The sequence below is a fragment of the Mastomys coucha genome, unplaced genomic scaffold, assembly GCF_008632895.1.
Source record: "Mastomys coucha isolate ucsf_1 unplaced genomic scaffold, UCSF_Mcou_1 pScaffold13, whole genome shotgun sequence".
NCBI classification, from domain to species: Eukaryota; Metazoa; Chordata; class Mammalia; order Rodentia; family Muridae; genus Mastomys; species Mastomys coucha.
In genome coordinates this window covers 147140-160072 of record NW_022196895.1, presented here as the reverse complement: position 1 = coordinate 160072, position 12933 = coordinate 147140, and the positions used below count along the sequence as shown (strand labels likewise).

Here is a 12933-nt window from a genome sequence, read left to right as displayed (position 1 = left end):
GTGTATGTGTGTGTGTGTGTGTGTGTGTGTGTATGTGTGTGTGTGTGTGTACACGGTAAAGAGTGATAGCAGATGCCAGGTGTTCTTACCACTTTGCACTGTCTCATATCCACAGTTTATTCATTATGCTAATTGTAGGTTTTTGTTTTTGTTTTTTTTGGTTTTTTCAAGACAGGGTTTCTCTGTGTAGCCCTGGCTTTCCTGGAACTCACTCTGTAGACCAGGCTGGCCTCGAACTCAGAAATCCGCCTGCTTCTGCCTCCCAAGTGCTGGGATTAAAGGCGTGCGCCACTAATTGTAGTTTTTAATTCTTTTTGCTTTCAGTACTTTTTTGCAAAACATAATCTTAGCAGTGTATGACTTAAAGATTCTATTTTTGGTATTTAAAGGGAATAAAAACCTAAAACTTTGACTGTTTTATATGGGTTTTATATAGTACTCTTGATTTTTATAATGCTCTTTCCAGTATTTTATATTTAGCTTTACCTATAGTATACAATTCTAAAGTAGAATTTAAAAAGTTATGTGTGTGTATGTGTACCTTCATGTGGGTTTATGCTTGTGAATGCAGGTGGCAGAGAATGCCAGTGCCATCAGATCTACTGTAGCTGGAGATACAGATGGCTGCTGGATTTTGAGCATGGGTCCTCTGGAAAACCAGGAAGTACTCTTAACTGTAGAGCTATCTCTCTGGCCCCCAAAAGTATAGTTTCTAGAGGGAAAACTATTTTCAAAATACTTAGCTTAGTTTTCAGAGGTATTGCTTTCTTTTTTAATGATTTGACTATCTAATGTACTGTTTAACACAGTTCTAAACTGCAACAAATGTGTCTAGTGTACTGAAGCCTGATGATAAACACAGCTCTCCAGTTAATCAAACACTGCTGCCAAGCCCTTGGCTGGCTAGAGGACGTCGGCATTGATATTTTGATGATGAAAACTGACTAGTTAGTTTGTGTGTGTGTGTGTGTGTGTATATATAAATTTTTTTTGGATGTAGAATCTTTTTTATTAGATGTTTTCTTTATTTACATGACATACAATATCTCCTTTCCCAGGTTCCCCTCCAAAATAAAATAAAATAAAATAACAAAACCAAAAACAAACCCCTGTTCTCTCCCCCCTCCCCCTCCTCACCACCCTACCCTCTCTTGCTTACTGGCCCTGGCATTCCCCTACACTGGGACAGAGAACCTTCACAGGGCCAAGGGCCTCTCTGGAGGTAGAATGTAGCTCTAGGCTAGCCTTAAACTCACAGATTTCCTGCCTCAGCCTTTTGACAGCTTTGTTAGAAGTTTCTTTATATATTTTTTTCTAGAAAATTATATTGTAATATAAATTCAGTTAACCAAAGCATAATACATGTCCCTAATATTCCAAATATAAATTTAATATAATATTTTCTGTGATCTGCATTGATGTTAATGGGTACTGATAAAACATTGTAATTAACTGGAGCATTTATGTCAGGAGGTATAAACAAAACAACATATTGGTGATAGGTGAGATAAATGCCAGACGCTGTTTGTATAATCAAGCCATAACGTTTTCAGGATATTGTATACAATTTCCCAACCAAATGCATTCAGAAATCCATATCTAGGAAAAGGAATTTTTGAACTAACTTTTTGTACTTAATGTAAGCTGCAATTTGCCTTTTTTCTCCTAATGCTTACATTCAGGAGTCTTACCGCCAGCTTGAGGCCAGTCTGAGCTACAGAGAATCTGCTTGGGATACTAAAAACCAAAATAGCTGCCCCTCCCAAACAGATGTAGTTTAGTGGTAAAGTGCTTGCTTAAAATGCATGACTCACTAGTACTGCACAATCATACATAAAAAACTAAAAACAGTGGTGGCGCATGCTTTTAATCCCAGCACTTGGGAAGCAGAGGCAGGCGGATTTCTGAGTTCAAGGCCAGCCTGGTCTACAGAATGAGTTCCAGGATACCCAGGCTATACAGAGAAACCCTGTGTCAAAAAAAAAAAAAACAAAAACAAACAAACAAACAAAAAAATTAAAACTCAAAGTATATATAGCTCATTGTGTAATAAACTGAGAGCTCTGGTTTAACAGATTCTCACAAAGTTCTCCCAAACTTGGAGACTGGAAATGATGGAATGGCATTCTTTAATGTCTCAGTGCTCTTTGTAGCAAGCTTTAAGCCTCCACACAGATTCCTGCAATCACTATGCTTAGGGCTTTGGATATTCATCCTTAAGGTGAGGGGAACTATGGATGATTTCAAGTAAGGAAATAGCATTCCAAGTAGTGCTGTGACCAGGTGAGGCAGATTATAAGTTGAGAGGTTTCAGTGAAGTGAGGTAGGAAAAGACTTACTTTCTCTTGCCAGGAAGTGGTTAGGGTGGTAACTAAAAGCACTGTCAGGTGTACAAATTGGAAGGGAATGAAGACTAGGAGATAGAATTATTGGGACTGAATAGTGATTCTAATCCCAAGAAGAGCTGGGCATTTTAGATTCAGTGATGTGACTGCAGAGAGATAATAGAGAAGCAGTTTAGATTCAGTGATGTGGCTGCAGAGAGATAATAGATAAGTGGTTCAGATCACACAGCTTGAGAGTGTGGGACTTTAGTTGCTACCCCATCAATTGACAATGCTCTTTACTCAACTCTGTCACTATATTGTACTAGTCAGCCACATTTCTACCTCAGGAGTTGGGGACTAAGGTATTAGGTATGGAGAGGACTTCTATGGTGGCTGAGTACAGCAAGGGACCATTGCTGTACTCAGCAGGTTTGGTGTAGCTTTGAGCATTTTTGTTTAAGATCTGTGAGCCAACTACTAAGACACATCTGGCAGATTCTTGGGAGGTTAGTGTTCAGGAGAAGTACAGCCTGAAGTGAAAATTGGGAGTCATCACTAAAGATGAAATGGCCTAGGGAAAGTATTGGCCTAGGGAAACATTGATGTTCCTGGAGGCCTGGGGAATACTAACCTTTTTTGTTTTGTTTGAGACAGAATCTCACTATGTAGCCCAGGCTTGCCTAAAACTTGCAATTTAGACCAGGCTAGCATTGAACTCATAGCCTGCCTCTGTCTTTTCAGTGCTAGAATTGATGGCATATACCAGCACACCCAGCTAGAATGCCAACTTTATGTGAGTAGATCAGAAGATGTGGTTTAAATAGGCTCATTCTTGTAATCCCAGCAGCAATTAGAAGGCTGAGGCAGGAGGATTGCTGTGAGTTTGAAAGTACGCTGGGGGCTACAGAGTGAGATCCTGTTTCAAGTGTTTGTATTTTGTGTGTGTTTGCATATTATATGGATGCCTGGCACCTTCAGAGGCTACTGAGGGCATCAGATTCTCTGGGACTGGAGTTATGGATGATTGTGAATCACCATATGGGTATTGGAAATGAAGTCCTGGAAGAGCAGCCAGTGCTCTTAGACACCTGTCCAGCCCCAAAATCCTGTTTCAAAAACAAAAATCAAGAGAGAACAAAGGGCTGATTAATTTGGAAGAAGAAGGTAGGTAGTGTTAAAAAAACTTCAAGAGGTTGGAATTTCAAGTAGGAAATGCTGAGGACACATTCCGGAAAATGGAGCCTAAAAAGCATCCTATAGACTTGGCAAGTTGGCATTCAACCAGGGATAGCATCAGGGAGAGAGAGGGACAGACAGACAGATACACGCACACGCACACACGCACATTGAGAGGCAGAGACCTGAGAGGAATGAGACAGTTCTCTGACTATTCCAGGCCAAATCTCGTGTAGTTTGTTATGGAGGCTACTCTTTTGACATACTTGTGATGCCAGGACATGGGTACCTTCAGCCATGGCTGCCACTAGGAGGAAGAAGTTGGTAGCTGTTCCTGAACTTCACTGACTACCTTTTCATCAGTTTTTTTCTTTTACTTTGTCATGATTTCTTTGTTGTTGTTTTGAGACACAGTCTCACAGTGTAGTCTTGGCTGGCCTGGAACTTACAGTTAGACCGGAGTAGCCTTGTACTCACAGAGATCTGTCAGCCTCTACCTCACAAGTGCTGAGGTTTTTATTTACTTTTTCTCCTTTACTTTAAAAACATCAATTCTTGAGAATATATAAGATGGTGGTACATATCTTTAATCTCAGCATATTGGAGGCCGGGGATCTCGGTAAATTCAAGTCCAGGTGGTCTATATAGCAAACCCTAGGCCAGCAGTGTCTCTACAGTGAGACTGTTTCAACAACAAACAGCAACAGAATGTATTAATCAGGACAGGCCAGATGGTGCAGTGGGTAAGAGTGCTTGATCTGCAGGCCTGCTGATGATCTGAGATTAATTCCTAAGTCTCACAGTAAAAGGAGAAGTTGAGTCCACAAAGTTGTACTTTGACATCTACTGGTTCACCTTCTCATGCATAAACACAAAATAATAAAAAGATGAAATTTAAGAACTATTATTCAGTGAATTAAAATATTTTATAGTGAAATATAGAAATTATCAGTTTTTCATTTTATCATCCTGTGATTGTTATTGCTCAGATATGATCATTATTCTTTGTTTACATATCTGTGCACTCCTTAGACTGCAGGCTCTTGGAGAGGAGAGTGTCTATACTGTAGATGTCTCCAGGACTTTGCATAATAGCATGACATATAGCGGATTCTAATTAGTATTTAATGAACTGATGGTCCCTACCCTTTCTCTTGGGTATAGGACTTTTAAAGAGGATAAGATATTTCCTCATGAAATGCTACTAGCATCATGTACTGGGGTTAATCTCAAGGAATGGCACCATATCTTTTAAAGTTATCATCATCATCATCATTAGTGTGCATGTGTATCTTTTAAAGTTATCATCATCAACATTAGTGTGCATGCATATGTTGTGGGGGTTGAAAGATGTGTTTATTGATCAGAGGGCAACTTTATAAAGTTGGTTGTCTCTCTTTCCTTACATGGGTTCTGGGGGTTGAAATCAGACCACCAGGCTTTTATATAGCCAATACATTATCAGTTCAGCTGTCTTGTCAGTTCTTCACTTTTTTCCCCCAAGATTTATTTATTTTTATTTTATGTATATAGTTGTTTTGCCTACATTCCTGGCATATATCCCAAAATCCTGGTCTTCTTTCGAGCTTTGAGATGAAATTTTGTGCATTTTGATCTTTTTTTTTCTTCACCAGTTTTTACCTCATTTCACAGTGTCTGCATGTCTGTCTGTGTACCATATGCATGCAGTACCCGGGAAAGTCCAGAAGAGGACCTTGGCTTCTCTGGAACTGAAATTAGAGTTGTTAGTCACTGTGTAGGTGCTGGGAACCAAACTTGGGTCCTTTAGGAAAGCTTAACTGGTGAGCCATCTCCCTTCTCTCTCCCCCCCCTTTTTTTAAAACTTTGTTTATTTATTATATGTAAGTACACTGTAGCTGTGTTCAGACACTCCAGAAGAAGGCATCAGATGGTTGTGAGCCACCATGTGGTTGCTGGGATTTGAACTCAGGTCCTCTGGAAGAGCAGTCAGTGCTCTTAACCACTGAGTCATCTCACCAGCCCTCTTTTTTTTTGTTTTTGTTTTCCTTTTCTTTTCTTTTCTTTTCTCTTCTCTTCTTGCTTTCTTTTTCTCTTCTTTTTTTTCTTTTTTTGAGATAGGGATTCTCTGTGTAGCCCTGGCTGTCTTGGAACTTACTTCGTAGTCCAGACAGGCCTCCAGTGCCAGATCTGCCTGCCTCTGCCTTCCGAGCACTGGAATTAAAGGCACCTGCCTCCTTCCCTTCTTTTAATGGAAGGCATCTTATAGCTCAAGCTGGCCTTGAACTCCGTGGGTAGCCAGGGGTGACCTGATTCCACTCAGTCAACATCATGAGTTCAGGGATTACAGGTATGCCAATGTGTGCTAAGCTTGTTTTAAAGGGAGGCCCAGTTCTGAGGGGAGTTCTGAGAGCAGTGTTTCCATGACTAGTCCCTGAATTCCAACCCTTCTTTCCAGCTCTGAGATATAACTTTCAACATTTTGTTTTTTTTCTTTACTAGTTTAACCTCATTTCACATTGTTAAATGTCTAGAAACAAAATGGTTAAAAACTTTAAAAAAAAGATTTATCGCCAGGCGGTGGTGGCGCACGCCTTTAATCCCAGTACTTGGGAGGCAGAGGAGGGCGGATTTCTGAGTTGGAGCCCAGCCTGATCTACAGAATGAGTTCTAGAACAGACAGGGCTACACAGAGAAACCCTGTCTCAAAAAAACAAAAAACAAAAAAAAAAACCCCAGAAATTTGTTTTATTTGTGTCTCTGTGAGTACAACAACATATGTGTGCAGTGGATGGTGGAGACCAGGGAGAGCATTAGAGCCCCTGGAGCTGGAGTAGCAGGCAGTTGTGAGCCACTCAATGAGCAGGGACCAAACTTAGGTCTTTGGAAAAGCACAAGAGCTCTTAAACATTGTGCCATTTCTTCAGCTCCATATATGTATGTATACCCACACCCACCTACCCACGTTTTCGTATATGGTCTCATTGTGTAACCCTTGGTGATCTGAAATATATAGACCAGGGTGGCCTGGAACTCAGAGTTCTGCTCACTTCTGCTTCTCAAGTGTTAAGGTTAAAGGTATATACCACTATGTTGCAGGAACTATTAAAAAAAAATGAATCCACTCCACAAACTCCCTTTGCTGCCGTGCCACGTTCTTGAGCTGGTACCGTCTGGCATCACATGTTCCAGCGGGCTCTTGTTATTTTCTCCCAGCTATTTGCAATATCTCACTCACATGCAACGCCTTATACACCCCCACAATCATTCATCTAGCTAGCACCTAGTGCCTGGTAGGTAATGCGTGACTCTTAAGGCTTTAATATCTAATCAGGTTTATATAATAATAAGATCACAATTTACAAGATGCCAATACAATAATTTCAGAACCAAATAATAAAGACAATATTTTGACCCAATCAATTTAACATTGTAAAAACCTTAGCCTGGTTCTAACCATGCAGAGTCTGTCTGACTCGTCCTCCTCGTCTGACTCTATGATGACATCTGACTCTATGATGACGCTCCTTCTCCTCCTGCTCTCTGACCTTTCTCCTCCTCCAACTCTAGCTCCACCTCTCTATTCCTGACCAATCACAGGCCTGTTCCTGCCCTAATATGATTGGACAGAGAAAATGCCGCAATACCACCATATCTGGCATAAATTGATGTTTGAAGAATAATACAGAATCCTTTCAGCCTTTAATTCTGGTTTTTAGTTCTAAAGAAGCTAGATCATTTATCAGTGGGAGGCAGAAGCATGTGGATCTCTGTGAGTTTGATTGAAGCCAGCCAGGGCTACATAGAAAGTTCTAGGCCAGCCACAGCTGTATAGGAAGACCCTGCCTCAAAAAAAAAAAAAAAAAAATAGCGAGCAAGAAAGAAAGTGTGAATCATTTTCCTGGCTTAGCTCTCAGAAATTTAATTTTTTTTAAAGAATAAAATGTTATTACCTCCTAATTCAAAATTGTGATTTTACTGCAGGATAAATAAAGAAGAAAACAGGGAAGGAACAAAGCATTGATTATACATGTAATAATAATGAGCAAATGTGGCAGGAAAAAGTATATGAGGACAAATGTAAGGTAGGTGGATAATGTTTTCCTATTCTTTGGAAGGTCTTGCCTAGAGCTGAAAATTCCAGTGATAAGCAGATTGGTGGTACCTGTAGGCACACAGGTCTGCATGGGTGAATGTATATATGTTGTGATAACATATATCACATCACTTAGCCATCTAGCCAAGGCCTTCAGGATCTACTGTGTGCTCTGTATAGTAGAGTAGGGGATGAAGCTGAAATGGGAGTTCACGTTGGCTCTGCTGAGTGTGGTGGCATCCTCAGCCTATCTGTATGTAGATGGCTCACAGGAATTACAGAGTTAGAGGAATCCGCAGGGTCCTCTAGAGTCACAGAACTTATGGGTAGTCTATATAGTAAGGAAACTTATTGATGTCTGTACTCCAACTCCCCAACAATGGTCAGCACCAGCTGGAAGTCCAAGGACCTAGCAGTTGCTCAGTTCCACAAGGCACACAGACGAAGAAGAATCTTCCTTCTTCCAATGTCCTTATGTAGGTCTCCATCAGAAGGTATGGCCCAGATTAAAGGTGTGTACTACCACACCTGGATCTGGGACTTTTGTCCCAGATGACCTTGAACTCAGAGATCTCCTTGCCTTAGTCTGGAATTCACAGCCACTATGCTTCAAGATCTCCATGCCAAGATCCAGGTCAGAAACTTGTATCTCCCAGCCTCAAGCTCAGGATCACAGGTGAGCCTTCTAATTCTGGACGGTAGTTCATTCCAGATATAGTCAAGTTGACAACTAGGAATAGCCACTACAGTGTCTGAGGTATCTCCCTTGCTATTATACTTTGAAAAGGAGAAGAAAATCCCCAGTGTTTTACAAATCAGAAATCTTCAAGTTTTCTTTTGGTTACCCTCAGAAAATACTGTTTGTCATCAGTCGGATTTGTCTCTAAAGAGAACATAAATTATCTATGCCTTTTTGGTAAAGCTCCTTGAAAATAACACATTTTGGCCCAGGCTAAATGTAGCTCAGTTGATAAGAGTGCTTGCCTAGCATGCGTGAAACCCCAAGTCCCAGCTTTAGCAGCACATAAACTGGGCACGATGGTGTAGGCCTTCAGATGTGTAGGCAGGAGAATGACGAGTTCAAGGTCATCTTAGGCTACATACCAAGTTTGAGACCAGACTGGGCTACCTCACACCTAATAGTAAATGGGAGGGGGGCATTACTGAGTTGTTTTTTCTTCTTCAAGGGTAATTTACTCATTTACCAGCCTAATTTGATTTTATAAGTTGGAAAGACCTCAAACTACAAGTTTACTAGTTAATTGGACACTTTAATTATAGTTTTAAAGCTTTCTCTTTTTTTTTTTTCTTTTTTTAGCTAATATTTGTGAACTGTGCTTCCTTTTCTCTTCTTTGGTCCTAACTTTTAAAAATTGTTCCCTGGGTGCACCTGATAGCTTTTTTAAAAATGTTTTTCCTTTTTTTATTTTGCCTACATAGTCTTCAATATGCTGCTTGTGTAGCTCTATCCTTAGCAGCCATCATCATTTCTGCCTGTGTTCTCAAAGCATTTCATGTGTAGCATGCTCCACATGTTTAACAAGTTACTTGTCCTTGGCTTTGTGGTAGGACTGTGATCTCAGCACTTGGGAAGCCAGGACTCACAAGTTCAAAGCCAGCCTGGCCTACACAGCGAGATCCCATCTCACAAAAAGCACCTTCCACTTCACCCCCATCCACACATACATCAGATACTGTGATGGAAGGTGATAAGAAAAGAGATAATATATGACTGTGGTGTGGTGTGGTGTGGTGTGGTGTGTGTGTGTGTGTGTGTGTGTGTGTGTAGGTAAGAAGACCACTTGATTCTGTTGGGAATTGAACTCAAGTCATGAGGCTTGGCAGCAGGCACTAAATAGCTAATTCCCATAAAATACATTATAGTACTTCCTTAGCATCCTTTGAGTTTATTGAGTAGAGAATTAATGTCAGAGTATTAAGGCTCTACTATAAAGCCTATTTCTTACACATACACAAAGTAGTACAGGTGGCTGCTAGAAGTGAGTATCAGAAAGGTAGGTAGACGCAGTAGTCAGTGTTTCTAGATCCTTCAGTTACTGTGTTAATGGGCTTTTCTTTTGTCTTTTAGGCAGATGACCATGGAAACAGTTGAATCCCAGCAGGATGGAAGTGTAACACATTCAGTGGCAGAGCACAGCTCTGCTCATATGCAGACTGGCCAAATTTCTGTTCCTACTCTAGCTCAGGTAGGCCATAGGCAGTACAATGAAAGTTAAAATGGAAATGAGAAGTGTGTGAAGTGTTTTTTTTAGTTATCTTAAATATAGCTGTATTTATTGATTTTACTTTGAGAGAAGACACTTTTGCATTGTAACATATACTTGACTCCTGACACAAACTCCTTTGTAGCATGTAAACTCCCAAGTTATTACTTGACTGGTTTGCTAATTCCAAATATATACAGTTCTAATATCATAGTTATTAAAGGTAGTGGAAATTTTCTGTTTGCCCATTATATATTTATCTTGATCTTTACTTCCCTATCAGTTAGGTTTTGAAATTTTTATTAGTTTTTTGAGAATTTTGTACACTATATTTTGATTATATTTACCCTTCTTCCAACCCTTCCAGTTCTAATCCCCTTTTCCTTATCTTTTCATTGTTGTGCCTTTTTTTTATAATTTTTTTTTTTTCTTTTTTGAAACTGGACCTCACTGTGTAGTCCTGGCTGGCCTGGAGCCTACCATATGGACCAGCCTGGTCTTGAATCCACAGAGATCCACTTGCCTCTGCCTCCTGAGTGCTAAGATTAAAAGTGAACATCACCACACCCAGCCATTCCTACAGTCTCTTAGCCTCTGTATCTCAGCCCGTCTGGTTATCTGTCATTGTCCACCTCTGATCAGGGTCGAGAGCTGCATTAATTTATGTGTATAATGGTAAGTCATTAGGAGACAGTTTAATACTATGTCCATTTAAGAGCAGAGTGGTAGTAGGTTCTTTCCTAAGTTCTGGGACTTGTCTAGCCACAAGCTTTTGGCATGACAAAGGTGCTAGGTATGGCTTCATCTTATACAGCAGACCTTAAATTTAACCAGAAAGTGGTTGTTTGCTACCATGATCTTCATGCCACTGTTGTACCAGTGACCATGTCTTGCCAGGTCAGTCACTACTGTAACCTGCACGGTTCACAGCTGGGTAAGAGTGATGGTAATTTTTCTCCTCTAGTAGCACGAGTCGCACTTTGTAGCGTAAGGAGGCTAGTCAGTAGGGATAAGGCTTTCAGGTCACTTCTAGATTGGTATCTCCATGTTCTGTGTGCCACTATGTGACATTTTTAGCAATAGAGTCTTCTGTCTTGTGAACATTGGCAACAGTTATCTGTAGGTTCTATCGGGTCTCACTTGTCAACAACTCCAAGAGAGCTAATCCATTCCTAGTACTGGGGTTATCTTAGTTACTGTTCTTTTGCTGTGAAGAGACACCCTGACTAAGGAAACTTAGAAAGTATTTAATTGGGAGTTTGCTTACAGTTGTAGAGGGTTGTTAGGCCATGCCCATCACCGCAGCAAGCATGGGGCAGGCTGGCAGGCATTCGCTGAAGCTGTAGCTGAGTGCTTTGTATAAGACAGAAAATGAGACTAGCCAGTGTAGGCTTTTGAAACCTCAAAGTTCACCACCAGTGACACACCTCCTAATCCTACCTGTTACTGCCCTAGTTTGCAGCATGAAACTGGGCACAGTCATGGGCAGGGCCTAACAGCTTACTGAACTCCCCTACAATAGCCAGCTTTATTCAGAGCATCAGATAATTTATACTCTGAGGGTCAGGAAGAGTTACCTGAGTAAAGCATAACAAGTTTAATCTTCATGTGGCAAAACCATGTTTTTTTCAAAGAGGTATAGAAACAAATAATAGCGGCTATAATGAGTAATCTGAAGTGAACTCACTCTTGTCTGCTCTACCTGGGCGGGAAGCACATTCCGAGAACAGCCCATGCTCTGGAGGAATAGACGTTACAGGAATCTTGTCTTATTTACCTGGAGTTTTCTCACAAGGTCTAGAAATCTCACACAGCTTCATTTCATGGACTGTGTTCTGACATCTCCCCCTTTTTAATTTTTTTAATATCAGGAGACACAGAATGGTTTTGATTTGAGATGTAAGATAAATCTAATTGCCATTTGATGCATGAGTATCCTATAAGCAAATACTCTATAATATTAGAACAGTGAAAACATTGTGTATAATACTGTGTCACCAAAAACTGAGACCCAAACTATGTCCAAAACTATTAGTTACATTATTATATTGATCAGAAAAATCTAGAGAAAGCTTGAAAAGAGACCCACATGTGTAGTAGTTCTGGTGTCTGGTAAAACGTAAGCTGGTATATAACTTCTAATAGGGATACAAATGTTAAGCTATCCTGTGCAATTAAGAAGTGATTTAAATCTCAAGGAAAAATTAAACATAGCCCCCTCTCATAGACTCAGTAGGCTCCTCAGTGAGTCTATTTTGGCCCCAAGGTCCCAGAGTCATTAGCAAAGCAACGTCTCCTTTGGGTGCATGGGGCCTTAATTTGGCCCTCGGTGGGCAGGCGTGACTTTTGAATGTGGTTGATATCCTTCTTTTGCCCTTCAGCTGTAGGTTTGCTGTCTCTATGGTGATTGCTGCTGCCGTTTCCTTGCCCTCTGCTGTTTTCTGTGATGGCCTGGGGCTGGTGGATGGGAAGAGGAATCCATAGTGTTTCAGTGGGTCCATCCCCAATGACAGATGTATACCCACCCCTTCCCAGTTTTCTTTTGGAGAAAATTGCTGCAAACTAATGCATCAGCTTGCTTATTTCCTTCTGCAGTAAAACCAGAGGGGATAGGGTATGTGAGGGTATGAGTCTATTGCTAGAAATAATTCTACAATAATAAACAGAGTCTGAAATAATGTTTAACTAATCGTAAAAAATGAGTTGAAACAGCCAGTTCCACCTGTTGGACTGAGGAAAAGGAAGTATTAATAGATTAATGACTATCTGGGCCATGAATACCTCTTAGACCAGTAGATGAGCCATCTGTTAAAATTAGTATCTGCTTGTGGAATGGGAGAAGGTTGGACAAGTTTTGTGATTACAAATTCAACTTGTATGAGAAAATCCAGGGTTTGCCAGCTGGATAATGATTTCCTATACTTCCACAATAATTTGCAAATGAAATTTGAAAATCCATAGAGTTGTGTAACATTCTTAAAAAAAATGATTGTAGGCCGGGCGGTGGTGGCGCGCGCCTTTAATCCCAGCACTTGGGAGGCAGAGGCAGGCGGATTATTGGATTCAAGGCCAGCCTGGTCTACAGAGTGAGTTCCAGGACAGCCAGGGCCACACAGAGAAACCCTGTCTT

At 40.6% G+C, this 12933-nt stretch overlaps 1 protein-coding gene across 1 annotated transcript in view; it reads left to right on the top strand.

Moving 5' to 3' along the window:
* The window catches only part of LOC116087778 (cAMP-responsive element modulator-like), a 73652-nt gene that overhangs the window by 5577 nt on the left and 55142 nt on the right, over positions 1–12933 (top strand). Inside the window, exons 2-3 of the mRNA XM_031366352.1 lie at positions 7467–7567; positions 9668–9785. Coding sequence (XP_031222212.1) covers positions 7524–7567; positions 9668–9785 — 162 coding nt within the window. The 5' untranslated portion in view covers positions 7467–7523. The remainder of the gene's footprint in view (positions 1–7466; positions 7568–9667; positions 9786–12933) is intronic.